The sequence below is a fragment of the Anarhichas minor genome, unplaced genomic scaffold, assembly GCF_050575085.1.
Source record: "Anarhichas minor isolate MPS153535 unplaced genomic scaffold, ASM5057508v1 ptg000004l, whole genome shotgun sequence".
Taxonomy (NCBI): Eukaryota; Metazoa; Chordata; class Actinopteri; order Perciformes; family Anarhichadidae; genus Anarhichas; species Anarhichas minor.
Genome location: NW_027466450.1, coordinates 5,406,335 through 5,434,176, shown reverse-complemented (window position 1 = coordinate 5,434,176; position 27,842 = coordinate 5,406,335). Strand labels below are relative to the sequence as shown.

The 27,842-nt window shown below is 43.5% G+C and overlaps 2 protein-coding genes across 3 annotated transcripts; one reads left to right on the top strand and one right to left on the bottom strand.

Moving 5' to 3' along the window:
- Positions 1-1,348: 1,348 nt before the first annotated feature.
- gpr143 (G protein-coupled receptor 143) lies at positions 1,349-8,481 on the top strand. The gene is made up of 9 exons (XM_076107107.1): positions 1,349-1,702; positions 2,848-2,957; positions 3,261-3,355; positions 3,772-3,864; positions 4,023-4,132; positions 4,231-4,339; positions 5,128-5,245; positions 5,328-5,580; positions 7,032-8,481. Exons 1-9 carry the CDS (start codon positions 1,447-1,449, stop codon positions 7,133-7,135), a joined length of 1,248 nt encoding a protein of 415 aa, XP_075963222.1. The 5' UTR covers positions 1,349-1,446; the 3' UTR covers positions 7,136-8,481.
- tbl1x (transducin beta like 1 X-linked) lies at positions 7,807-26,633 on the bottom strand. Of its 2 annotated transcripts, XM_076107106.1 has the most exons (16): positions 26,304-26,633; positions 19,094-19,228; positions 15,232-15,338; positions 14,530-14,675; positions 14,149-14,368; positions 13,204-13,336; positions 12,900-13,041; positions 12,724-12,787; positions 12,484-12,581; positions 11,804-11,864; positions 11,520-11,641; positions 11,342-11,416; positions 11,107-11,234; positions 10,116-10,281; positions 9,918-10,019; positions 7,807-9,755 (listed from the first exon to the last, which is right to left on the bottom strand). In XM_076107106.1, exons 3-16 carry the CDS (start codon positions 15,287-15,289, stop codon positions 9,729-9,731), a joined length of 1,542 nt encoding a protein of 513 aa, XP_075963221.1. In that variant the 5' UTR covers positions 15,290-15,338; positions 19,094-19,228; positions 26,304-26,633; the 3' UTR covers positions 7,807-9,728. The 2 variants fall into 2 exon arrangements, with proteins under 2 accessions (XP_075963221.1, XP_075963220.1); XM_076107105.1 differs by lacking the exon at positions 19,094-19,228 and having other exon boundaries at positions 26,304-26,632.
- Positions 26,634-27,842: the final 1,209 nt, after the last annotated feature.

The following is a 27,842-nucleotide window of genomic DNA, read 5'->3' as shown; positions in this document are numbered from 1 at the left end:
GACGTTGTGCCTTGTCAGAGAAGGTGCATATGGATCAGAATGCCATTGTATAAACTCAATGAATGCCCTCTGTGTAGTACTGAATAATGAAAGCCCTTGATGCTTTGTTTCCCAAATAAATCTGCCTCAAATGTCCTCCCGTTTTTCTTAGATCTCTGTCCAAGCAAGCGGCTCCAGCAGCTGCCATGACCCCTGCCCTGACAAGGTGGGACGTCTGCTGCATGCATATTGTGAGGGGAATTATATCAAGTATAGTTGACCTATCCTGGTGCAAGTCTCAGACTACCTTTGCAAGCAAAGCACACCAAATGTTATCCTTTTCATCATGAATCTGAGGATGGGACTCATTCCTGTTTATGCACAATGCATTTTTCTTTTAAGACTTTGTTGTTCAGATCTGTCATTTTCATGATTGCCACAGAGAGGAAACAGGACGTTGTTTAAGCTGCTGTTTGGAAAGCCATGAGGATATTTCCAGAACATTTGATGTTCTGGTCATGTGCAAATCAGTCAGTTTAAAAGATTAATGAAACTTTGCACGCTCTCCGGATTAAAATGTGAAGTCATCTGCTTGTGCACATTTATGAATACATAGCACCGGATCTCTTGTGCTGCATGTGGAAAACTAGACAGACGTCAGTTTCTCTCATCACAAACACATGACCCACAAAGCAGAGGTGATTAGCCAGGGTTATCATTATTATGGTGTCCCAGATTACAACCACATGCTAATGGGATGGATGGATGGCCTTTAACTATAGCTAAGCCACACATAGGCTGGCCATTCAGAATCTAAAATAACAAATATTTTATGATTTGTATTGATAACTAGACTTGCTCTTTAAATGTTTAACATGTTGTTTTTATCTCTATATTGTATTTGTGATGTTTGTATTTAGGTGCTTTGTGTTTTCTGTTTTCTGCTGCATTATCAGTTTCCCTTTAGCAACACATTAAGTGTGTGATTTATTGATTGATTGAGTGTTGCTATAATAATATACAGCGTCTATATTTACAGAATATGTTGTGATTATTAAATGTTAAAATTGTTCTTTACAGTGTTCAGCAGCGCTTTTGGGGTAGAATAAAGTATATGAAATAAAAATATATATATATTAAAGTGTATATTCATCAGGGATGCAGAACAGGTCAAGTGCAGCAAAATACTGTAATTGGATAAACTAATACAAATACACAGTAGCTTGCTGAACTCATACACCTAGATCACACAACAGCCCATTGTCGGTTTCTTGTAGTGTGGCACAGTTAAGCTACAACTGCAGGGATTAAATGGAAGCACATGATGATTCAACCCCGTGATTTCTCAGTCGGCTCATGTACACTCAAGCATTTCCTCTCCTTTTCTTGTCCTTTTCTTCTTTCTCCTGACACCGTCCGTAGCCCGCTCCCCTCTCGTGTCTCTGTAACTTTCTCCCCCAGCGCGTCATGGCATCCCCCCGGCTGGAGACCTTCTGCTGCCCGAACAGAGACGCGGCGACAGAGTTCGTGGTCACCTTCCAGCCCGTCTTGTTCGGGGCTTTGGGTCTGGGCAGCGCGAGTCTCAGTCTCGTCTTCGCCGTTCTACAAATCCTGCCAAAGCGCAAAGGATACAGAAGACTCGGACAGTACCCGCTGCCAAGGCCCGCGTCCTCCTCGCGGATATTGTTCATCATCAGTATATGTGACGTACTGGGATGCACAGGTAAAGAACGAACTGCTGGAACAGGCCTACTTTGTATCGAAGCTGAGAGAAAGTTTCACAACGTGGAGTTTTGTCTGCTGGATGTAATTACGCACGCAAATATGTTGTTTTTAACCCTTTGGGTGCACGCACTGCATTTGCCTGTCTGACCTGGTTTAAATGCAAACAGAGAGAACACATCAAGCTAAACGTTTGTACAGCGATGGGAAACGTAATTTATAAAAAGAAAGAAAGGTGATTTTGGTATTAAATCAATCCTTCATGAGTTTTTGCAACACATTGGGTCAATTGTACAGGTTGTTAGAATGCCCCACTCTTTTTTCAAATGGAAAACTTAAAGTATAAACTCTAAACAAACAAACAAATCTTAACACAGACCCTGAAAAAATCTGTATACAATATATTAAGATTATTAGTTCTGAAGCTGAACCAAAAGAATGAATCATGAGCCTCTCATGTGAGTCATGGATGACTCCTAACCTCTGCAAACCCCCTTTTTTCCCCTGTTGATCTGAATGCAGCATTGTTCTTAAAACAAAGCAAGCAACAGCTACACACTTAATAACACACAAAAGGCTGCAGATTAGTTTCACATTGTTGAACTCCATCAGGACCGGTGTGACACTCGAGCTGCTCATCCGTCACTTTGCCTCTGCGCTCGGGTGGAAAAGAGGAGGCAGATGAAGTCATGTATTACTGCGTAGTTAGCGCCCAGCGAGACTCACCCTCCACTGCAAACTAACAGCTTTGAAGCACACCCCTGACACAACTTAAAAACAAATACAAATACACAACAGCATGTAGTCTGCATCGCATTAAGTTTCTGGGAGAGCTCCCGTTTTCCCACCCCACGGTGAAGAGTCTCATGTAGGAAATGGAAACACCCCTATAAAACACACCTGGAGGTGGTTCATATTTCCATGACATAAGGCTGCTATTAAAAGGACTCCCATGACTGAATCTAATTAATTACCACACTTAATAATACAGAATGAAATGATGCCTGAATGTTAATTGAAACCAGACTGTTTATTTTTGTTTGCTCTCCTTCGTGTTTGTATTTGCTCCTCTTGCTGGTGGAGTAGGATTCGATTAATGAGTTGCAGTTAACAATTAGAGATCACGTGTTCGTTTTCCTCCTCCAGGTATCATCGTCAGGTCCTCTGTCTGGCTGGGCCTGCCGAACATCATCGACCGCGTCTCGGTGGCCAACAGCACCGATGCCTGGCCTGAGGTCTTCTGCGTTGGCAGTGCAGTATGTATGACGCTCTTTGACAAAGCTTCACAGTTCGGTTAAGGCTTTATTCCGGTAAATGCACCAATATGGCTTTATGCTCGACAGATGACGCGAAGGGGACTGTAGCGGGAAATCAAACACATTATACTGTTAATCATACATTGATCCTGCAAAATGCCATGCATGCTCAGCGAGCATGGGCACGGCCGACTGTCGTGTTACAGATCACAGTGCAAGCGAGGCCCAATTACTCATTCTTCTTATTAGAATTATCTTATGACCTGCAGAGTAAGCGTATCGTATCTCATTTATGTGTTACAGATGTGGATCCAGTTGTTTTTCAGCGCGTCTTTTTGGTGGACCTTTTGTTACGCTGTTGACGTCTTCCTGGTTGTGAAAACATCTGCAGGAATCAGGTGATCTGAGCCCTCACCTTCCATCTACCGTTGATTATCACCTCAACATCTCCTCCCGTAGACCGGGAGCCTTAAACTGATCTGAGAATGTGTCATTTTATGTGTAAAACACTTTCCTCTCACTTATGTTCACTTTGTGCAATATATGCAATGCTTCTTCTTGCAGGACTCCTTTTGAAAACTCCCTGAAACTGGTTTGAATTTTGTTGTAGAGAAAACATTTAGTGAAGGTGCACTAAGTGGTCTGAGGCCGCCGTATGCCACTGCCGATGTTTTACACACTTTTTGTGTTTCAATGGGCTTAATCCCTTTGCAGGGCGCTCCTGCACAGAAAAAAAAAAGATCAAACCTCGAGATAAAGAGCTGCAGCATGGTGTTGTGAGCTCAGTCTCATGACTGGTTTCTTTCCCCATCAGCACCATTATCCTCTACCACATGATTACATGGGGTCTGGCTGTGCTGCTGTGTGTTGAAGGAGTGGCCATGCTCTACTACCCATCTATCTCTGAGTAAGACGCTTTGTTGTTCATTTAAATGCGCCGTTTCAGCGTTTGTGTCACTTGCCTTTTCTCCTGCAAGAGCCTGAGAATAGCATCTCTGTTTAGCACTGTAGAGCTGTGATTCCCAATGCTAATTTCATCATTTTGTTGCTTTTTTGTTTGTGCAGCTGTGAGCAAGGTCTCCAGCACGCCATCCCGCACTATCTCACCACATACGCACCAATGCTGCTCGTCCTTGTAGCCAATCCCGTCTTCTTCAATCGGACCATATCTGCAGGTCAGTTCCTTGCCCTTCAAAATCTCTCTGTGTCAAAATGCTTTTCGTTCACATGCACATGGGCTTAAACATCCACCTCTCTTGTCCTTCCACTCTAGTGACATCTTTGCTAAAAGGACGACAAGGAATCTACACAGAAAATGAGAGACGGCTGGCCAATGAGATCAAAATACGCTTCTTTAAAATAATGCTGGTGTTCTGTATTTGGTATGTTACCATTCTTCATCAAAGGGATGAACATAGAGGAATAGGACTATATTTATTCATCTGGCTGAGAATTTGAAGATTGTAACTTCATGTTTACTGTACAGACATGAGAGTGGTGTCAGTCAGCAGCAGTAGTTAGCTAAGCTTAGCACATAGACCAACCAGCACCACTAAAGCTCAATTAACCTGTTATATCTTGTTTTGTTTAATCCATACGAAAACCTAAGAGTAAAATGAATCATGCCGTTGTTTCACGGTGGTTATGTGCCAGACTTTCTTGGCCGCTTACAGTAAATTCCTCGAGTCTTGGTTTGCTGGTTGCCTGGAAACCTCACAACGACAAAAAGTCTCCGGGAAGTTGCTGCGCCGGGCCAAGAAATATTATGCGGCACATAACACCCTGTAAAACCACAACATGTTGTTTTTACACTTTGTTTGTGAATCGGCATAGTTCCCAAAAATGTTTCCCTACTTCTTAGACGGACCATGTGAATGTTATTATAAGTTGTATATTATCATTATTTGGTTGAATACCAATTCATTTATGAAGTGAATTAACATTCCTTCATTGACGAGCTTTGAAGTGTGAACTAATCACATAAAGTCATAGTGACTCGATCACTACAGCGTTACAGAGATAATCTAGTGTCACTCTCAGCGGATTCATGACACGCATTGTGTGCTAGTCCACAGAATATCTGGAGCTGGATATGCATATTCATTTGATGAGAATAACCCTGTTGTGTTGCTAGACTTGCTGATGCTAATGAGGCCTGTTGATGTTTTAGCTGGATTCCCAACATCATCAACGAGAGCCTCCTCTTCTACCTGGAGATGCAGACAGACATCGACGATCACGCTTTCAGGAATATCAGAAATGCAGCCCTCATCACATGGTTTATCATGGTGGGTTTAAAAACATTAACGCACAGAATGAAGAACACTAGTTTTCGCAAAGTCTTAACACCTTGATTGTTCACTCTTTCAGGGTATCCTGAACCCCATGCAAGCGCTCCTCAACACCCTGGCCTTTCACGGCTGGACAGGCTTCGATGTTGACTTCAGATTGCAGCAGAGGAGGGAGCTGGCCTGGGACTCAATTTCTACTTCGGTGCCTAAGGCAGCAGCCAATAATCCCCTGGTGGGAACCACTCTGCTCTACCAGAGTCATGTCCAGGAGGGCAAGAAGAACACGAGCAACGGACAGCACCACTCCGACGCCATCAGCGTCCTCTCAGAAGGTAACAGGGATTTCAGTGGCAGTAACAGCTCACCTGTGTACCAGGGATGGTGAAGCTATAAAGCATTAGCATCCTGCATGGTGTCTCCTGGTGGCTGGAATGCCTCTTCTTTAAATGTAGTATGTATTTTATTTAGGATGACATCATTATAGCATGATATCATCCACTGAGGAATCTGCCCCAACTGTCTGAAGGCAAGTTTTTTTTTGTTTTTATTCTAGTGGAGATTAAATTCACATCAGTGGCACAAAGCTCTGGAGACATTGATTCAGGATACAGTTAAAGCTCTGTGATGATTTTTTTTAAATATTAAAATTACTTTTTGAACCTGTACTGTAGCTGACAGGGCATGCTTTTTTTTTTTTTTTACTGTGCAACTTCATAATGGTGGCAAATTCTGACCTTCTGTTAAAGGCGCTGCAATTGTGCCATGTGATCACATAGAGCTTTAAGTGTCATCCTGGATAAGAATAAGAGGATATGCAGAGAGCAAGTGGCAAAGCTGTTGAACTTTTAGATGAAATGCAATCAGATGCCGGAGTATTGGAGACACCTTTAGCGAAGACTAACGCAGCCCAGTAATAAACCCTCATGAAGGTTAAAATGTTCAGTGTTTGTTGTGCTGTTGAATTGTTTTGTATGATACTGAAGAGGTGTTTTGAATATTGAGTTTACCCTCATTGATATAATTATGGGGAACACCTAACATAACCTTCAAGGTAGGATTTATTGCAGGACTGTTGTATTACAAGGCTTTAGGTTGAGCTCGGTGTATCTCATGTTCGGGCAACTGAGTGAAGATTGAACACTGATGTGCATTTAATACAAATGTTAATATTTATGAACTCATTCTAGTAACACCGAGTGATGTCACAGCAGAACAAGCACAGGTGTAAATAGTTAAACCAACGGTCGCTGGGGTCCATGAAGCTGCTTTAAAAGACCAGGCAAGATATTAGATATTAGTAACAACCACACTTTTTCTACTGTGACATGTGAAAATATCTGATGTGACAAAAACCCCTGTTCATATACTATTAATGTATTTTGGGATGATTTTGTAAAAGCATTTTATACAATTTTGTTTGTGCATAATGTGGATCACATGTACTAAGGCTATTCAGTGTTTTCTGTCACCATTCAGTGTCTTTAGAAATAAAATGGATTTTTTTTAAAGGATTTATTTTGTTTTTCATTCATTTATATAACCTCCAAATGCCAGTAAAAAAAAAACAAAAAACAAAAAAAACATATGGCACAATTCTCAATTGCAATGCATTAAAAAAAGAATTCACATTAATTAAAGACTGCATTTGCAAATAATTCCCAAAATACATTTGTGAATCAATGCACACTCACATTTGTGAAGGAGGGATGTATAAATGCAAGATGAATATCTCAATAGAGCAGTTTGAGCTGTGCAGTAATCTACCCCTATCTTGTCTTGCTAGGTTCAGAGTCTAGTACAGTTGAAATCCACATTTCCAGCGATCTACGAGACTATGAGGATGTAGACGCTGATGAAGAATCCTTGGAGAACTCTGTGAGGCACTAGCCGGGGGGTGATCAACAACCCGCCTCCCTCTACTTCCCTGTGTGACATTTCTCTTGTGCTCGTCCACTTTTGTTTTACATCGTTTCCTCTTAGCTGCTATTATCCCATTGAGATTCCCCCCCAGATATGAACTGGTCATGAGATGTCATTAGTTGGTACAACAAAGTAAGTCTAAGTCTTTATTCTAAGCCTTTTATTCCTTCCTAAACTTTGTTTAATCCGTCTGCAGCAGTGCAACATTCTCATTAACTGTACAGCAGCTGAGCAGTCCCAAAGCTACTTCACCGTCTCTTGTAGCAGTCAGTCGACAGAACAAACATCACATTTTTACATTATTAACTCACAGGCTGACCTTTAAAAATGTGCTTGAGGGAAAATATCTCCTGGCAATTAGACGTGCGCTGGTTTTGTGATGTGCACTCCTGTCATTAAGCTCTCAAAGCACACAGAACGTAATAAGCTAATTAGACTTCTTTTTTTAACAAAGTTACTGTATTCCTAGTTGTTCACCTTGTATTTTTGCACACACCTATTTTATACTGCATTCAATTCCAAAAGTATTTGTTAAGGTTTTGTTGGTGACACTTTCTTAATGTTTTTAACTCGTTTGCAGACAAATAAAATACTGCTGTGCTCAGAAAAACACAGAATTCAAGACACAGGCTCCGTGGTTTCTGATATGAAAATAGAGTGATTTATTTGAGACACTGAATGACTTCAACGTTTTTGTCATGGAAACGGGGTGACTGCACCCTGGACCAGGTGCAAGAGAGACAGTAGCCGTCACAGCACTTATTCCACACCGGAGCTCCTCAGCACCGACCCCACAGCCCAACCCTCAGTCTGACACAGACAATAATGGCTCTCAGCAAATTAAAAAGTCAGAGAACGATGAACCACCTGATAACATCCAATTGTGACATTAGAAAAAAAAAGACAAAAATAAAACATTGGCCCTTCAACTTTTAGCGAGATTTGAACATTTGCTGTTCCCACCATTACAAACAGTGTACTTCACATTGCTGCAGCAGACGCTGAACGAAAGGGAACAAAAAAAAGGCAAATCAAAATGGTGGCAAGTTAATTTGAAGATTCTGTCTTTTCCATGAGATCCCACACTTAGTGCACACCTATGCAGCTCGACTCACAACCCGTGCATTTTAAACAGCATTAACAATCATAGCTCTTCTTTTTTTAATTCTTTTTTTTAGCAAAAGTAGGACTTGTGCTTGACCTCCACCTTCTGATTGTTCAGAGGAAAGTGCCAAAGAGAAACTGTGGTGACGCTATCTGAAGCTGTAGTTGTTTTCCTGCTCAGGTCTGCGTGATCCCGTGATGTCCTGCTCCACAAACAATACAAAGATAAAGCAGACAACCAAGCAGGAGACTGCGATGACGGTCACCTCCCTTATTGTTGACCAGATAGCTCCCTGAATGCCGGTAATGAGGCACACATTTCTTCCATGGCATCAGGGATCAATGGTGGACAAAAGCAATTTGTGACTCCTTGAAAAACAAGACAACCCGATGCATTGGATACGATTGGCCCAGTTGAAAAAGACGGTTAAAAGAAGCTGATGACGCATGCGCTTCATTTAAAAAGAGGTCTCGTCACGTATTATCAGCAAAGATGTGACAGCTCTAGCCATTAATGAGCCCCTACAGAATGGCAATAAAGTGTACTGTATATAAACATATATACACAGTATATAAGTCTGTGTATTAATCTAATTTACATATCTTTACATTCTGAAATTTACATCCAAAAAGGGAGAAAATTCTCTTTGTAAACCACACTTCTCACATCTTGTCCACAAAGTGACATTTTCTAATCTCGAGTGACTGGAACAGGTCGTTTTAGGAGCTTAGGACCGTTTTTCTTGGCAGGTTTTCCTTTCTGTTGACCTGATGTTAGACGTGAGCTAAGAACTACCTCGCAGCGGCACATTCAATTTGGATTTTTCAAAAGTCCGTCTGTGGGAAAAAAAACAACAACGCAAGAAGTACTCTTGAAACAATCTATTCTCCACTGGGAAGAAGTTAAATACCGGTGCTTCAGTATTGTTACCGTTATCACGTCCCACGTCAGTTCATTTTGGACATGAGGCAACATTTTGCTCAGAGCAATTCTAAAACCACAACCTTTCTTCCATAATTTGTTCCCTCTTACAGCCAAACACGTGTCTCATTAACACTTTTCTCTTTATATAAAACTCATCTTTTGTGTTTTCCACCCTTACAACCCGATGGACACAGCTGGACCAGTGGCCCGGAGGGATCGCAGCACTTTCTCATTAGAAACCTTTAAAACGCGGATGCACCCAGGGAGTTGGATTCAGTCCAGTCTCGGGGATCTCTTAACCGGCTTCCATTATGTTTCCAATAGGCGTATCGTAAAACACTCGTCAACAAACTGTCAGGTGCACGGAAGTCCTCAGAGGCTGCTGCAGTCATCTGGATGTACTCCTGTGAGGGGTTTTGTTTTTCGCTCCACCGTACAGCTCTTCTTGAGCAATGAGAGCGTGTTCGCTGATGTCAGAAAAAAGGCAATTTGCTGCACATTCCAGGACTCATCATCAAAGTCTCAAGTCGGCTATTTTCGGAGGTCAAGAACACATACCTGGAAGGTGAAGAATTGGGTAGCATTACTAATACGTTTCGAGCAGCCTGCCTTCCAAGTACTAGTAATGAATTATTTCAGCCAATATTATTTACAAGTACCAAATAGTAAAGACGTAAAGGAGCAACAAATCACTCCATCGTCAAAATGGCCATGGCTTACCGAGCCGTCCGACGCGCTGGCACCAACTTTGTCCCCGGTGCTGTTCCAGCACACCTCGAAAATACCACCAGTGCCCCTGAAGCTGTGCACCAGGGCTCCGGTCTGACACAAGAGTGCAGGGGAATTAATGAACAACTCTTGACAGCAATCGCAATGAATCTTATCTGCCGTTTGAGGCCGTGTAAATCAGACGCTTACCATGGTGTTCCAGATGTGGACGCACTTATCAAAGGAGCCACTAGCCAGGTGCATGCCGTCGGGGCTGAAGGCCACGCTGTAGACGGGCTCCTGGTGCTTAGTCAGCGTGTGAATACAAACCCCTCGCTCGACGTCCCACAGTCGAACCGTCGAGTCGAAAGAGGCGCTGTGGGAGTGAAGGAGACAGAGTGCTCTGGTCAGATATGAGAGTAGAAACGAGGATTTCTAACATGTGCTAGTCATGAATATGACCAAAACAACTTTGTGCCTGCAAGATGCCTTCAAAAAGCATTCTTTATTTCCAGATTTGTGATGCAGTGAATGAACACCAACAGCTAATAAGCAGAAAGAAAAGGAACCAATAACACTTCTTAAGAAGCTACCGATCGTCATTTGTTTTTGTTAGCGCCGGACTCCTTTAAGGAGGAAAAACTACAAAAAAAGGTCACACTTTGCGTTTCAACAAATGTGTGAACTTCACAAAAAAAAACGGACAAACCGTGAGCATCTGTGATCCTAACACTGAGACGCTGTTGAAAACAAATGATGATAAAAAAAAAAAAAGGGGAGGCTGATTTCAATTAACACGTCTTCTTCACCGAGGTATAAATAGGCCGGATTAATCTCCTCTGGGCAACAAGTGAGAGCGAACTTGGAAGTACTGTTCCAACGGTGGCATTTACTTAAGATTATGAAGTTCCTTTCAAGCAGTAGCAATGACGGCAGTATCATTGCTAAAGTGAACTACAGGCAGGTATACTGGGCTGTGAATTCCTGTGGTATCTGAACTAGAACATTTACACATGCATGCACATCTGGGTCAGGGTGTCAGGCCACTGACAATAACCAGCACTAGGATTTTGTCTTACACCCACATTATACACAGTTTGCTCTAAGCACACTACCTTGGACTTTCCCTTCAAAATTGAGCAGCGTGGGTGGTTTGCCCTATACGGTACTAAATGTGAGTCATGTGCGAGACATTCCCCACCTGGCGAGCATGATGTTGGAGTTGGGGTTGCTCGTGCCGGGGCCTGTGGGGCTCCACTTGATAGTGTAGATCTCTTTACTGTGAGCCTGGAGGTCGTGGACACAGGACTCCTGCTTCATACTCCAAATCTGTGTTCAAGGGAGACGCAGCAACAGCAGAGTTTGACTGAATACAAATTACCACTGCGGGTTTGTTGTCGTCTTTAAGGCCCCACAGGCTGAGGGGCTAGTCTTACCTTTAAGGTCATGTCATCGGAGCAGGAGGCCAGCAGCATACCTGACGGATCCCACTTAATGGCGTTAACTTCATTCTGCAAAAAAAAAAAAAAAAACACGAAAGTCGTTAGCGTGACTGTCGAGGGAGGGAAGGAGCACGGTGCGAGGTCAGAAGAGCAACATAGAACAGCTGTTCACCGTGTGGCCCTGGAAGGTCTTGAGGGGCCGGTCGCTGCCGAGGCGACATACGTGGATGCACATGTCTGTGCTGCAGGAGGCAAAGGTGGTGTTGTTCTGCCAGTCGACATCCAGCGCCGGGGCTGTGGGATGTTGGAACGCACATGAAGTGCATTCATTAAGGGTTCAGAGGTTTACAAGCCAATAATACGACCACAACTCAGCGGGAAACACTTTACATCCTGTTTATTAACAGCGATGATTTCGCTTTTATTGTTTGGGTGGAAATAGTGAACTGGCTTTACCTGAGTGGAAGGGGAACTGCTGCTTGGCTTCTCCCGTGTGCGCGTCCCAAATGATTGTCGTCTAGAAAATAGAAGTGAGTATTTTCAAACTACGAATGCAACATTATGAAGAATAAAGAAGGGTTCTTTAACATGTACTCTGAAGGACTACCAGGGCTTGAAATAAATCCCACCAAATAGGTAGGCAGGGAAAAAGAAAATGACTGATGCAGTCAGCTGCTGTCACATACATCGTCTTTGGTGTGTGCGCCTTTGTCAGATCATTTTTCTTTTATCTGCCCGTTGATACGCCTTTATTTTCAAAGAACCCTCCATAAAATAAGTTTATCTGCAGTTCATGTCACTGTAGCACGAAAGAATGTGCAATCACTGCAAATACCTTGTAACCAAATACCTGATTGTTACAATGAGGCTCTGATAGAACGTGTGAAATATTTAATAACATCTAATGATTCCAGGCTTTCTCTGTTCTGCATCTTGAAGATTCACTGGTAACGGTGCAGTTTGCGCTGTAGTTTATGGATACCAGAAGAAGTATATGTTGCAGATTTACACTTTGGCTGATGTTTAAAAAGAAAGTAAATTTCAAGCCCTAGGACTGGTGAAGAAAAGAAAAGAAACACACATGAGGATCTTGTTATTGAGACACAAATCAATGCTTGAGGGCCATTATGAAATACCTTATCTACACCAGCACTGAGAATAGAGTTCCCCTTCTTGTTCCACTTGAGTGCAAATATGGGCCCTTTGTGCTGTCCCAGGGTGCTTGCCAGATTCCCTAACGGATAAGAGCCATATCCATTTCTTTTAGAAATGATCCTTCAAAAAATTGTCACAGAGGTTGCATTATTCACAATAACAATGTCATAAACCTAGTGACCGAGGAAACAACACCGTGCTGGAATGATGGGAGGACGTACCATCCTTTGTCCATATCCTGGCGAATCCATCGTACGAGCCCGTCGCCAGCAGAGTCCCGTCGCTCTGTCGGATGGAAAGATGTCAGGATTGTTACTTAACCGTCTTTAAAGCTACGCAGTCTGTTTAAAGGTAAAAGTAGAAGAGGAAAGATGCGGACGGGTGATCAGGAACCTACGTTCCAGTCTAGTGAGGTGACGTCTTTGTTGCTGGGGACGTCCTGGCCGCCTTCTCGGATGCAGTGGCGCAGCACCAGCTGGGTGGTGTTGGAGTTGTTATTCTCGTTCAGGTTCCATATCCTGGCGGTGGAGTCCCCCGAGCTGAACAGAAGACCAACGCAGTTAAAAGGATTGTTGGAATATACGCAATGGATCTTATGAGGTCATATATCTTACAAAACAAAAGGGGCCAACGCGTGCATACAATACAGTGTGACTCATCCAGCCCGCTAAAGATCTGTTTCAGCACAGACGGGGACTCACCCTGAGGCCAGCAGATCGCTGACGGGGTTCCAGGCACAGATGAACACTTCAGATTCATGGCCACGGAGCACTGTGGCTTTACTGGCTGGTATCTCCACATCTACCTCCATCTCCATGGGCTCACTGTGGTTATCTGAGAGCAGCCAGATGGACAGATAAACACACACACAGACACGTTAATATTTGCATCAACACATGACTGCAAACACACATATGTCCACACCGCATGCCATGAGTACTATACATAAAATGCTGATGAATGTACCTCTAATAAATGTTTCAGGTGGCGAATGGCTACCTTTAAATAACAGAAAGATATTGAAGAATACAATAATCTGTTTGTCTACTAGTGTATGTGATGTTTCATTATGTATCCCTGACCCACTGGGAGTGCACACAATTATTACAGTATAATGAGAACCAAGTCACGGTAGAGGAATATGTGAAAGCCAGACAGGCAGTGCAACCTTACACCCGACTCTTCCTGTTACCATCCACACCTTTGGATTAAATTCCTCGGGGATGTGCCGACACAAACATCCACTCCTGGCGCCGCCTGATCGACACCTCTCTGGTTTCACTCACAAACGAAGCTAAACCCACGCAGCTGCTTTCGTATCGCCGCGTAAAACTATGCGATAATTTGGACCCGTCGCCTGAAGTAGAAAAACGGTTGATTTGGTAATAATAACAATGCAACCGCTAGGCTGCATCCTTATGACAGCATAGAGCCAAAACACAGCACAGATGGAGCAACTCCTGCCTGCTGTGATTTTGAAAATGTTCTACATTCAGAATAATATCATAGTGCGGACGCAACGGTGATGTCTGTCTATTTGTTTGTCTGTCCTTTTTGTATTAAAACCTTTACGATTACAATTTGAACTACTATTTTTTTGTCAGTTCCTACTCTGAGATAATTGGTATTTAGAAGACTCAACGTACTCATGTTGTGAGTGCCATTCTCCTCCCCGTTGACGGTGGCTTCTCCATTCTTTGGTGCGTTCGACTGGTTTCCAGAGGTCGAAGCTGCCATGCCGCAGGCCGCTTGCTGGTGGGCTAACTTGTCACGGAAGGCCTGCTGCCGCGTCTGCACCGCATCCGGCATCACTGCGTCAATGAGCGACAGCGACTCGATTGGCCGCCCGTCGAAGACTGTGCCGTCCTGTCGGGACAACAGCAGGTAAATAACGCATCATGAGGCAATGTGCATTAGTGACTTGTCTGGAGTTGCGTTTCCCCGTTAATGATCAAGTATAGACGTGAAAAGCGTTTCCTACTGGGTGTTATATAGAAAACATCTGTGGGAGGTTCCCCCGGTCTCACCTCATTGATGCTGATTTCGGCCTCCACATACTGGAGCCCTTTCTGCAGGATGGAGATGAGGGCTGCAGGGGGCACTAGTGTTCCATTTATGTTCGACTGGCTGATGTGGCTCTCGATGCCAAAGGTGAACGCTGAGTGGGAGAAACCTGAAAACAAAACACCATTCAGTCATCAACAGGCAGAGTGCCGAGCACAAAATGTGCACAAACGAAACGCAAATACTCAAAAGGAAAGTCTTGTTGGATACAAACAAAGCAGACGGTGAATGAATATAAGAACCCCATGGTATAATAAGGCCAGCCAATGGCAATGTTGACCTACGAGTAGCTTGTATTCTGCCGGTAATAAAATACAGCAGCTAGGATTTGAATCATTGATCCGGATTCTATCGAAGAAGTGAACAGCATGTTGACATCGAAGGAGCAAAGCATCCACAAGGTGCTGGGATTACAGCTGAATGCTCCGTTTATTTCCATCTGGCTGAAGGAGGACGACCGCAAACAGACTTGTTCCTTTTATCATTCTGTATATTTCCATCCACTTCAAGCCGAGGAGGAAATATCTTCATGCAAGCGGCCATGTTTCACCACGCATAACATAGATAATAGCCTATGTTGTGCCCGAGATTGTTTATAATAACTACATATCTCAGACAATGGTCAGATAATCTTTCAGCATGCGTATCAGTGTTTAGAGACAAACCTGACTCCTGGAGGTATCTGTAGACCAAGAAGTTCACTTCGTCACTGGTAATACTCATCTTAGCCCGATGGAGGGGAGGAGGTATGTTGGAAGGTTGGGGCTCACTCCTGAAAATATAATCAGAAATGGGAGTTGAGGTAAATATTAAGCTCTGTGGTCTCGCATATCACATTCTAAAAACAGATATCTCCATCACACTCCAATAAAAACAGACGTATATCTGTCGTGACCCTTGTTTAGTGACGCAGCCGTGAGCCGACATATTCTAATGTGCAGCCTCTGTCGCCACATGCTCCTTCTTGCCGGATTCCTTCCCTTGTCTCGGTCCCTTCACCTGTAAAGCCACGTCGAGTGCTGAACAGAAGCATTCCCAACCTCTCCTCTCCGGCCTAATGGGAGCGCCTGTATCCATTTGGCTTTCATTGAGGACTGAATGGCGCTTCCCATTAGTGACCCAGCCAACCATCTAGATGGAGAGAGCCCTGATAAAGAAGTAAGGATATTAAATGCCTGTCCACTGCCCGTCTAGTGAATTACAGAGGAGGCCAAGAGGCAATGTATTCATAGCAGCCAACACGACCTTCACTTCGGAGTTATTTTCAACAAATAGTGGTGTTTAACAGAGCTCATGGTAACAATTCAGTCGAGAATGTCTCAAAGCCGAAGGGAGCCGAAGGAACAGAAAGGCAATTAGGTTTTTTTGTTTAATTCCATCGTGTATTTTTCCTCAGGCTGATAGCAAAAATACTGTCGAGTTAATCATTTCCCAAAGGCTCACGCGTATGCTTTACGAGGACATGGTAGATGGAGCTGGAACAACAATGTTTATACACCCCCACACACACACACCCCCACACACAGACACACACACACACACAATGTCAACATTCACAAATGTGCGGTACAGAACAATATTGCACTATAAGCAGGTTATGATTAAAAACGCAAAACAAAAGAAACCGACAGCCAGCTGAGAATGAGTCACAACACATATAACCATCGTGTGTAACTTTAGAACTGTTTCCTGCTCTCCCAGTGGGAAGCTAAGGGACACACATTTCACCGAGAATACGAAGAGAAATAACCGGGGGGGGGGGGGGGGGGGGGGTCAGGTATGAAGGCTGCATGGTTGTCCAACTTTCACTCCGAAAACTGTCCAGGCCCACTCAAGTTCCCCTTCTGGTAGCATAGCAACAAGAGAGATCGAGCAAAACAGACAGAGAATGGCGTTGTCCCAATTACCAGCGGGCATCCGGCCAGAGGGGTCGAATTATTCACCTTCACCTTGGTATATTCTTTCAGATGTAGAGGCTGCCTTCAGTGCACCACCGCGGACATGCCAAGAGCTGGAATTATAACAATCTCTCAGCCACAAAATCAACGTCTTTAAACACACAAAGAGGAGCTATTGAAAGTGCCTTGTCGGGTTTTCTTGTAAACAAAACAAATGTCATTTACCAAAACTCATTGTGCGTATTCCTGAGGTCAAACAAACATGCATTTCTTTCCATTTGTTTTCCAGCAAGCAGTCTTTTTCTTCCCTGTGTTCGTTGGCGCATTGCAGCCACTTGTAAGTCATTGTATTTGTGTTAAAACATTAGCGGGGCTGTGTATGGCAACGGGCTCATGAATAAACAGCTCCATAGTGCGACTGGAGGTCAAAGACTCCCCAGGTAACCTCTCGGTTCAATCCTGCAACAACGTCAACAAAGCAGAATCTCACAGAAAGGTTCCTGAAAACGAGCAAGTACTGCTTTCGTCTCAACGTTTCATACATTCTCATATAAACACCAACAAACAAAAGTCGGACTGAAAGGCAAATACTGGATGCTGTATTCTGCCAGAACCCACAACACTAAGCTGGTCTACATTAGCCACTGTGCCCTGATTTGTGTTTCTGTTCATCTTACGACTAGGGCTCCGGCCACATCAAAGCGAGGCCGCCGCCGCTACACGCCGAACAATTGGAAACGTAATCAACGAGCACTCTGGAGGGGCTCGGGTCCCGTTGGTGCAGGGCGGCAGCAGTAATCCCTCTATCAGATGGGCCCATGATGGCCGCCATCCATTAAACAACTCCCTGGGCATCCGAGCCTCCTTTTTTTCCCAAACAATGTGCCCTCCGGGGGAAAGTTCTGCAATGGCTCCGAGGTTTAGCCACAGAATTAATAAGCCGAGTCAAAAGCCCGAAGATATGATCCCTCTTGAAAGAAGAAAGGGAAAAAACATACGCTTATACGGCTGCTGCTGCAAAGATGCTCTTCACCCAGCATGTGGAAGTAGGGGATAAACACAGAAGACACAATATTGACATTCAAACCTCACATCCTTGATTATGGTTATAGCAATAATATGATATTGCATCTTCAAAAAAAAAAAAAAAAAAAAAAGGAACAGGAACCTTTAGAAGCACGTTTCAGGTTATCGATGGATCTGAGGAAAGACCAACAGATTATGCGTTACATGCACCAAGTCGATTCAATCCCATCTTTGGCAAAACAATGAGTTGTTCTCACTCACTGTGTGTATCTGAGGCAAAGACGGATGCTTTCATGTAAAACCGCAAAACAGGCAGTTTACTGTTGGCGCTATTGAGCGCGGCTGTAAGAGTCAAATATTTTGTCAATTCATACATCATTTGGAAAACCTCACTTAAAAAAAAATCCCAACAATGGGGCCGCCAAGCCTTTCTTTACACTACATCTCGTTTACCAGCCCAGTTTGTTTTCTACCCAGTTCTGGGTGAAAGTGCCACTGCATACTAGTAAAGCTATTGTACTCCTCACTATTTCCCTTCTTTTATTCCTCTGAAGTGTTACATTGAAAGACATCGTGCCCTCAACTGGTAGATTAGACCAGCGACTTGTCGATCACACATTACTAACACGAGGAAATGAGCAATCGTTCTTGGCGTGACAAAACAGTGTTGCAACAGACCCACAGCCTGACCCGAGAAACAAAGACGTCTTTACTTAAGTACAAAAACAATTGTTGAATCATCTGTATAAGGATCTTTTTTTTTGTTTTAAATTCACAACTTATGTTTCCTGTAGATTTAGAATATTATTATTTTCATCTTGTGGTCTCTAACATTTGTTTGAAAGTATTTCAAACATCCTTCAACTTTTCCAAATGGAAACAGAGGGCTGCAGATAAGAACGAGGATACACAGGATGTGCAATGATAAGGAACGCCTGCTGTGGTCCTCTGGCTCATTAGGGTTAACTTCAGGATGTGTACTACAATTGTTTGACAATGTAAACTACACCACCGCCAGGCCTCCATCCATACCTGCACCTGACTGCATTGCATTACAGCCTGAAGCTGTGGACAAACAGGCCTTCATACAGTAATCCGTCTACACAAGTGTAACAACAGATTCTCACAATCGCGAGACGATTGTGAGAAGAACAATTATCTTCCCTGTACACCAGCTTGGAGATCGGCTTCACCACAAGGCGTTTTCATCGTGGCTAGTATTCAATGAAAGAGCCAATTGCAGATTCAACCTGATCCGTCTTAAAATAGACCTCAAAGACACAACACTGTTATTCTACATTAGACTAATTAAAGGGAAATTAACTGACAGCAAAGCAATTTGGTGTGCGATGAGCCAAGTTAAACAGTATTTGTTAGATTTCAGCTACCCTGGTACAAACAAACATCCCACAGCACGTCATGCCGGGAACAGCACTCTAAATAGAGCTCATCGTGTAAAATCATTCGCCCGCAGCTCAAACCAAATGAAAACGCATTCTGTACATAAACACGTGAATGCAGAAATGATGGTGCGATGAGAACAACCACACGTCTCCTACACATGCAGGGTTTTGAAAAGAATAACGTTGAAAAACCGGCATACCAGAGACCCCATTTTCTCGTGAACAGTCACCTCCTGACAGATGTGCAAACAAGACCTGGAAACAGCAGCCATTTTCTCTTGAACTGCTCTGCTGAGTAAAAAACCCGCCTTTGAAGCTTCTGGTTGGGCTGCAGTCTTGAGGGAGGGAGGGGGGAGGGGGGGGGGGGGGGGGGCGAGACAGAGGGGAGCGAGACAGAGGGGGGGGGGGGAGGGGAATCAGAGAGGGGGGGATGGTAGCAGGGTGATAAATAATGATCTCCACACAGGTAATCACAACAACCATTTGTGCATTATTCTTCGCCTCTCTCTCAATGAGTCACTTAGCGACAGCCAATGTAGGTCGGCAAACGGTGGGGGAGGGGAGCCGTCGGTTTCCAGGGGAAACACTTCTCCCACGTTATGAGAGAGTGAGTGAGACAACCGTCTGCAGGTCTTCACTCAAACAGAGGCTCTGCCCACTGACTAACACGCCTTTAAGTGAAGCGAAGTAGTGTGTGAGATGACCTGCTGAGGCGATCGGTTGGAAGGAAAACCTGCAGTCTGTCCACACACACACACACACACACACACACACACACACACACACACACACACACACACACACACACACACACACACACACACACACACACACACACACACACACACACACACACACACACACACACACACACGGTCTAATCTAATGGTTCCTTCAGCAGTTAACGATGAAAGAGGTCATCAGGGTAACATTAGTTGGGGGGGGATTTAGTGCGCGACTACAGCCAGCGATACTGTAAACACACCACGATGCCGTAATCCTCACAAGACGTCTTTGATGTACACCGTGGTAGATTCACAGGGGGGGGGGGGAGAAGACAGACAGCAAGGATCACAGAAAGAAACCATCGTGATGGCTTCCAATCAGGACCTGAGAGCCGCCCTCACGCTGGTGCCATTAGCGTCAAATACAAATGACAACTCCCACTGGCCTATTGGTGTCATTTAGTATTCTCTGCCGATACAAAGGATGTCAGCAGTCAAACCCTGTTCAAAGAAGAGACTGTTGGACTACGCATTATGTACACACAAGAAGGAACAAAACATCCCGATTCATTATATTGATGAATAAATGATTGAAAATTTGACGAGATGATAACAGAAATATTCTGACCTTCTTTCAGTCTCTCATCCTGTATCTGCAACACTATTCTAAAGTATTGTTTGTATTTGTATTAGAAGCATTTTGCAAAAGGGTTTGTTGGTGTGTTTTACGCATGTTTGTAATTCTAATCGGTTAAAAAAAAATCCTAACATTATTACTATTATTGAAAACCAAATACGCTATAAATGAATATCCGAATAGTTGAATATTTGTATCTAGCCCAAACCTTGTGGGTAACATGTGTAACCCACAAGGTTTGCGTTTGCATGCAGCCTGTCCTTTGTTTGGCCTCCAGCTACCACCAACACAACAATGACGTCGGCTGTAAAAGGGTATAGCTAAAATCGGATTATTGACCAGCTGCATGTAAAGACAGCTTTTACAGGACCCGAGTTATTGCAGAGCATTAACAATACAAATTTTCTTTTGGGATGCTCAAAATAACCTGGTTTCATATGTGCATGTAGGCTCACAGGGAGCCAGTGGCTGTGGGGCATGAATGTGTATACGGCTGTGTGGGGGCGGGTGGCCAGTAAACGTGGTGCGGAGGAGATTGTGGGACACAGAGAGCTCTTTGATGCTCTGTGCAGCACAGAAAACAAATAAATAAGAACCCTTCATATCACTGTATCGCAGGAAACCTGACAGTTACAATGTACATTTACTTATCCACTGTATTGTGTGTGTGTGTGTACATACAGCGCTATCATAAGTACTAAAAACGGAGTGACAGATGGGTTTTTTTAGCTTTCATTCTGAGGTTGTAAATAGAACGTTTGGCCGCGATTCCATTTCCCCTCCATTGTAGCGATGCACAGACAGAAGGGAAGCGACAGGGAAGCACGAGCCACAAACAGCTGTTTACACGTGCCTCCCTCTGCTGATTTACGAGACACGTTCATGAATTCAAAATACGATTGAACACTCTTACGCGAGTGCTACGATCAATGCGCGTTTTCTTTGAACCAGTCGCCTAATGTGGGTGTCATTTATCCTTTCCTCCAGCTATTGCCCAGATGCTGCTTTAATGGCTCCAAAACCAAAGCACTTCTACGTCAAATAAGACACTCGGCACCCCCGTACAGCCAGAATGGAATGATCCTTTGTTTCATAACCACATTATTCCGCCACTGCGACGACTCAACTGTAAGATTGGCAGATGAATCCTTAGATCGAATCGTCGAAGAGTATCGTGGGGAATACAGGGTCGCTGTATTCCCCTCCAATTCACACAAAGACGATTGTGTAGAATGAAGGGGCTTCAAACCTACGTCAGTGCACGTTTTGTGCTTTTATGTTCCCGTGCATTTAAAATCAAGAGTAAAGGATCCGCTGATGGCGAGAACCTTTGCCGGTCTTCTGGCTGCGTTGACATATTGTGGACGCGACCATCGTCTCCGCCGCTGACGGGAAGTGAAACCATCACATCTTTATGGGAATGTACAGCGTGTACGTGCTTACACAAGCACGGCTTCACTAGGAGAAATGATTTTATAAAACATGAGCCTCTTTTCTTTTAGTTTGGTAGAGTAAATGTACGAGCTATATTCATTCAACAATAAGAAAGAAGTGCCCTTGAGGATGTAACAGTCGACGCAGAGGCCTCCAGCCAAGCAGGAGGAGGAATCGCACAAACGAGCTGTAAACACAGAGAGACACCAAGATGTGGGCAATACAAGTGTTGCCATGGTGACCAGAATATCTCGCTTCTCCGTCAACAGCTGCTCATGCCACCCTAAATACCCCCCCCGCCCCCCGCTCTCCTTGAGCTTTCCCGCCATCTGACATCAGGGTCAAACAAACGAGGCAGACAACTGAAACACTGATCTTCAGCGAGCTTTCCCTTGTTGCCGTTTCTTTACCGAGCAGTCACACCGCGACACAGCTCACCACACATTTCCCTTCCTCTGTGTGTGTGTGTGTGTGTGTGTGTGTGTGTGTGTGTGTCTATTCTGCTATCATGAAATACCAACAGCAGGTTGTTGTTTTTTATATTGAAGTACATATGTCATCTCATAAAGATGCTCTGCGCCAAAGATATAGTCTTGCTGGGAGGCAATAAATAAACCATTAAGCTCCTGTAATAAAAACTATTTCACAGGGTGCTGGTGAAGAAAGACTACACACTGTTGTATACATACAAATGTGGTGTTAAGAAATTAGGAAACCATTAGTGTAATTATACACAGCTGTAAGTGTAGAGTGTCTTTAGAGTACCTTTGTTTTGTACATTTGTCCAAAAACAAAGGATTCTGCATGGCTTTTGGTGCACCACCAAGGCCAGACGGTGGTATGACGTCGAGTTTCTAACTACAAGGCGTAGGAAACTACAAACCATTCAGCAGCCAACATTTAAACTCTCACTGCCCGTCTACAGGTGCGGGTTTCGTTTCCGTAGCAGCGCCCTCGAAGCCGCCATTCAGTTTCCCTGATACAACACACACCCGGCTGCTTGGCCAAAACCATACACGGGCAATAACAATAACAATATGGGAATACTGCAAAAATGGTGCACATTTACAGACAGACTGGCTATTAGAGAGTTGTGAACAGGATATATGAAGACATGTACTGAGCAACTGAACAGCAACACTGTTTCCCCAACGTCCTCAGACTGAAGCTTCTTGTGTCCTAGAGGACAACACACATACGGCAACACAACTAGTCTTGTTTTGCCTTTTTAAGAGGCCTGTAACGGTCATACTGTGGTGTCACAGAGGTGCTATGTGGGAAAGTACCATTAATTTCCTCCGCAGACAATGGTAGACTGACAGTGCTTGTATGGACATGAAACGTCCGGACTGAATCATCAGTACAGAATGATATGAATCCGTGTTACAGTACTGCTGCTGTTCTCTTCGTGTTTTTGTATACTTTACATTGATCTCCACTGCTACACAATCAAAAGCATCGGACAAGATAACGTGGCTGAATGGGGAGGGCTTAAAAGAGAACAATAGTAAAAGAAGTTTCTCACTCTGGCGTGCATGTGCTTGCACAACTTCCTTAACAGTCATCCACCAGCAGTAACAGTGCTTCAAACACATTCCTCCCCAAAAACGAGTTAAAAAAACAAAACAATGGACACGGTAGGATGATGGCAACTAATCTTCTTCTACATTACTAAAAATTGTAAGAAACAAGATTGCCTGTTTGTGGGGCTGTACAATTAATAAAAATGTCATTTTAAATTGCGATTACCTCCTGGCTTCCTGAGGATGTTCTATTTACAACACGTCAAGTCTATAAAGAAGGAAACAGTAATGAGCTACGATTGGTTCAGACAACATAGAAACGGATTAGCTGCTAGACACACACACAGTTGAACACGACACACCTTTTACGGTGCTTCCTCTTACTTGCTTTAAATACGCACAAGGAGCCGCAGACAACAATAAACCCAAATAAATAACTATAGCCTTGAACTAGTAAGGCAGTTATTTCAGAGTAGCTACTAGTCTGCCAGTTGGCTGGTCGTCCATGCAACACTGTACGACTCGTTTTTTTGGAGGGAAAGAATGGCTCACCTCCCCCAATGGCCGTATCATAAATAAATACTGCTACAGAAATATTTGGACAGCCCGATACAGAGCTCTGCAGCACCGCAAGGCAGACATGGGCTTTGTCAGGGACTTCCTCGCCCTACTTATGAGCAGGGGGATACGTCTCTGTTTTGAACAGTGTTTAACACAACGTAGGTTGGATTGTCTCTTCTGTGCCTCAGCTCACCGAGTCCATAGGAATAATTACGCTTAAATAACTCGTCAGAAGGAGCTCGGCGAGGACAGACTGCGAGCTGTCAGAAGAATGAGTTATGATGCTTCACATATGGTCGGCCATCCCGCATTTGTCAGATCACCCGCAGCACTTAAACAAAAAGACCTTCATCTGAAATCCCGTAACTGAACAAGAGGCAGACGGACAATAACCCGTAGGCCGACAACATTATCAATTTATGCTCTCGCAGGACTCGGTACAAAAGGTAACCGGACCGCCGTCTGAAACACTGAAAGAGAAGACAATAAAAGAATTTAGAAAATGTACGGCTACTCGCTCTGTAAACAATATAGGCCTTGTGAGAATAACATGTTTAGGGATCAATAAATGGAAATGTAGTACGTCAAGTAGTCTGAAGCGTGCAGTTAAGACGTAATGAAACTCCTATTGTTCGTTAAATAGGTGGCACTAAACCTGTTTTTGTAACCGCTGCAATTGGGGCCCGCAAGTCTGTAACTGGTGACAGAACCGGTGAAGACACTGGTATTGCAGAGCAATACGGCTGAAATCAATGTCAGGGAGTTAACGAGAAAATGTTGCGATTGAAATAAATGTGAAAATATAGCATGACATCAGACAAAACTCCTCAAAAAGGTTTACCAGATTATCTCAAACTATGAAAATGTGCCTAAAGGAGAGGACGGTCAATCTTTATTCACGTTTAATCTGTACTCAATCCATTGGCTACAGTTTGGACAGAGTTCACCTAATGCTAAAATACTTAGCTTAACTAAACGGTGTGATGGTGCGAGTCCTCCAGGAGGCTGTGATCTGTAGCATGCCCAGCAGCTCTCTCTGACACTCCAATTTGCTTCACACAAAGCCGTCCGAGAGGAAATGTGTGGAAATCATTTTGGATTTCCGATCATAGGTGTAAAAATATTAGGAGAAACGGTTAGGTAAAGTTTGCCACCTGCCTTGCGATGCCCTTACCAAGACCCAACGTCAACAATGCATCGAAACAACGTCAACTGGACAACTAAATTTGGGATGCGCTTAAGTGGGTTGTGTTCAAAATTGCTGATTATTAATTATTTAGAAGTGACAGCACTATTACACAATCATATTGTCACGATACCATTCCGGAGAAAGACAATAACTTTAAAATATTGCCCAGTCCATAAACGCCACCATATTCTTTTCTTTATATCAAATCCAATTAACACAACAGTTGTGTTATCTCATCAATGATGACATCAATGAAGAGGATTAGGTGCCATCCAGCTTGTGTCCATTGGCTTACTATTACAACAAAAATGACCAACATATCAAATCAATGAGGTTCGCTTCAGTGCAACTTCTTTGTTAAAATGCCTCCTCCTGATTTCAGTAAACAACACAACAGTCAGTAGGTCAAGAAGAAACGGGGGCATCACTTTGGCATTAATTATTTGGGCCATTGAAGTCGAGTCAGATCAAGACAGCTTCAGCGGTTTATTTTCATCTGAACCCTTCTCATGTCTCGCTTTAATGGAGATAATAAACACTTTGATGCTCATGGGCTAGACATCTTGAATCTGTCTGTACATGCTGCATCCCATTATCCCAATAGCTACTGAGGAAAATAAGACATTTTATAGGTCAATAGACTGGTTTATTAAGTGTTCTGTGAACACGTGAATGTCCTCGAGCTTCCCATTTAACATAAAGGGTTTCTTTTGATAAGTCGGTGCCTCTGTTGTGCTTTAAAGCAGCTACAGCTGATACAGTCAGGGGGCAGCTTAACGTTGTAGGTGTACAGTAAGATGAGCTGTCCCTTGGAAAGTGGTGGCTGTGTCTTCCCCCCACTCATGCATGGCAATATATATATATATATATATATATATATATATATCATTCATATTTCAGCTTGACTCATATTGCACTGGTGCAAAGTAATGTGGTGGTTTCTATTGTGATATTAAGTGCAAAGTAGATATCTTAATAATTCACCAAAACGTTCAACTTCTAAAACTTATTGTATTTTCTTGAAGTAGTCCACAGCTCAGCTCCCAGTGTTTATTGTGAGTGTGAGAGAGAAAAGAAAACAGTCTCACAAAAGTAGGTTGTTTGGAGAAAAAATTAAAAAAAGACACAAGCAAGGAATTTGAACACACGTGTGGAGTCAAACGGTGACTAAGCGATGTACCGGCAACCTCCTAATCTACGCCATAATCACCCATATTACTGAATGCCACTATCCTCCGCGCGCATATAACCCCACACGCGAACACAGAAGCAGCCCGATGAGCACTGCAGCAAGCAACCCCCCCCCCCCCCAAATAAACCATGCCACTTTAACTGGCTTACCTTTTTTATTGTGAGAGTGAACTCGTGGTGTCCGCCGCCACCTCTTCCTCTTCCACAAGGAGAGCCTCCAACTTCAGCAGGCTAGCGACGACTTTCCTCCCATTTTGCCTATCGTCATATTTCAAGTTCCGACCGCCGCCGTGTGACTCACTGTCGACTAATTGGGTGTGCTAACAAAGCAGTAGTCGCTTACACTCTCACACACGCACACGCACACACACACTCACAACTGGCGGATAAGTTGGAATGAACCCGCGGTTGTGTGGCTGCAGGCTGCAGGCTAGTTTACTCAAAGGAGTTTCACCGTTCACTGAGAAACAGGAACGGAGAGAGAGAGACAGCAGCAGGCAGCGGGAGAGAGAGAGAGAGAGAGAGAGAGAGAGAGAGAGAGAGAGGCGGGTGGTGGAGGGTGAAGGCAACTGACCTTAAACCTGAATATTGGATACACTATCAAACCTATAGTTAAATAATTTACCAATAGGTTATATAGTGTATATCCCACTGCCCATACGTGGCTTTGAACCTCCACCAGCTAGTATAGATATGCTTAAACAACTGTGTTGTTACCACATGGCTACTGTATGCTTGCTATAGCTTAAATCTGCACCTACAAGTATTTTTAGAACAAAAAATACATATTTGGTTGTCCACCGTATACTTTCATATACCACACTCGAAACCCCACGCTATAGTGTATTCCTACTTTGATATGTTCGTGTAGTAGTGCAGTACAGTCTAGTGTTGCCTATCTGGCCTCTGAGCCGCTTCCCCTCCCCCACGCTCCACTATTTTTCGCCTGCCCGGTCACACAGTGGTTGATTAATTCTCCTTTCGCCTTGCTCAGTCATTCAGATTTGGAAAGTAAATAACAAGTTGACATCATTACGGCTCTACACTGGTGTGACACATTCCTTTGGTTACCGTACACACGGCAATATGTGCGCATTAACATATTCCATTATAAAGCCACAGCTGCGACAGCTTCCTATTGCAATGTATTTTAATGTGTGCTTTCAGTTTTATACCCTACAAGTATAATGTGAACATGTATAGTTGTTTGAAAAAACTATGGCACTGTTTGATTGGAAATAGGGACACATGAGGACAGTGTATGGGTCAAATCAGCTGTACTTTATTTCTAAGAATTTAGGGGGTTTTGTCAACCAGGAACGAGTTGATATTCTCCAATAAAAAGTGTAGGCTAAATGTGATTTGTATTTTACTGGCTGATTTAGAATCTATACTTGGTTTGGGCTGCAGGCTAACAGAAACAAATAAATATTGGATTCGGCAGAGTGGAGACGGCTTTGAAGCAGCATACGCACGTTTAAGCTGATTAAACAGTTAATTAACCAACTTAATAAAATATGGAGAAAAAAAAGTATTTCAGAGATTTTCTTTTGGTGTTTGTTATACATTTTCCAAGAGGAGTGTGTCTGTGATAACTTCAGTATTTCTAAAATATTTTCTAAAGCCCAAATTATAAACATAATAGTTGCTGTAATTTAAAAAAGGGAAATCTGCAACATTATACTGTAG

Coding starts and splice junctions, on each gene's coding strand:
- gpr143 (XM_076107107.1), top strand. CDS start 1,447: ATGGCATCCCCCCGGCTGGAGACCTTCTGCTGCCCGAACAGAGACGCG. Junction 1,703..2,847: donor TGACGTACTGGGATGCACAG/GTAAAGAACGAA, acceptor TTCCTCCTCCAG/GTATCATCGTCAGGTCCTCT. Junction 2,958..3,260: donor TCTTCTGCGTTGGCAGTGCA/GTATGTATGACG, acceptor TATGTGTTACAG/ATGTGGATCCAGTTGTTTTT.
- tbl1x (XM_076107106.1), bottom strand. CDS start 15,289: ATGAGTATTACCAGTGACGAAGTGAACTTCTTGGTCTACAGATACCTC. Junction 12,582..12,723: donor CAGGATATGGACAAAGGATG/GTACGTCCTCCC, acceptor CTTATCCGTTAG/GGAATCTGGCAAGCACCCTG. Junction 11,235..11,341: donor CCGATGACATGACCTTAAAG/GTAAGACTAGCC, acceptor CCTTGAACACAG/ATTTGGAGTATGAAGCAGGA.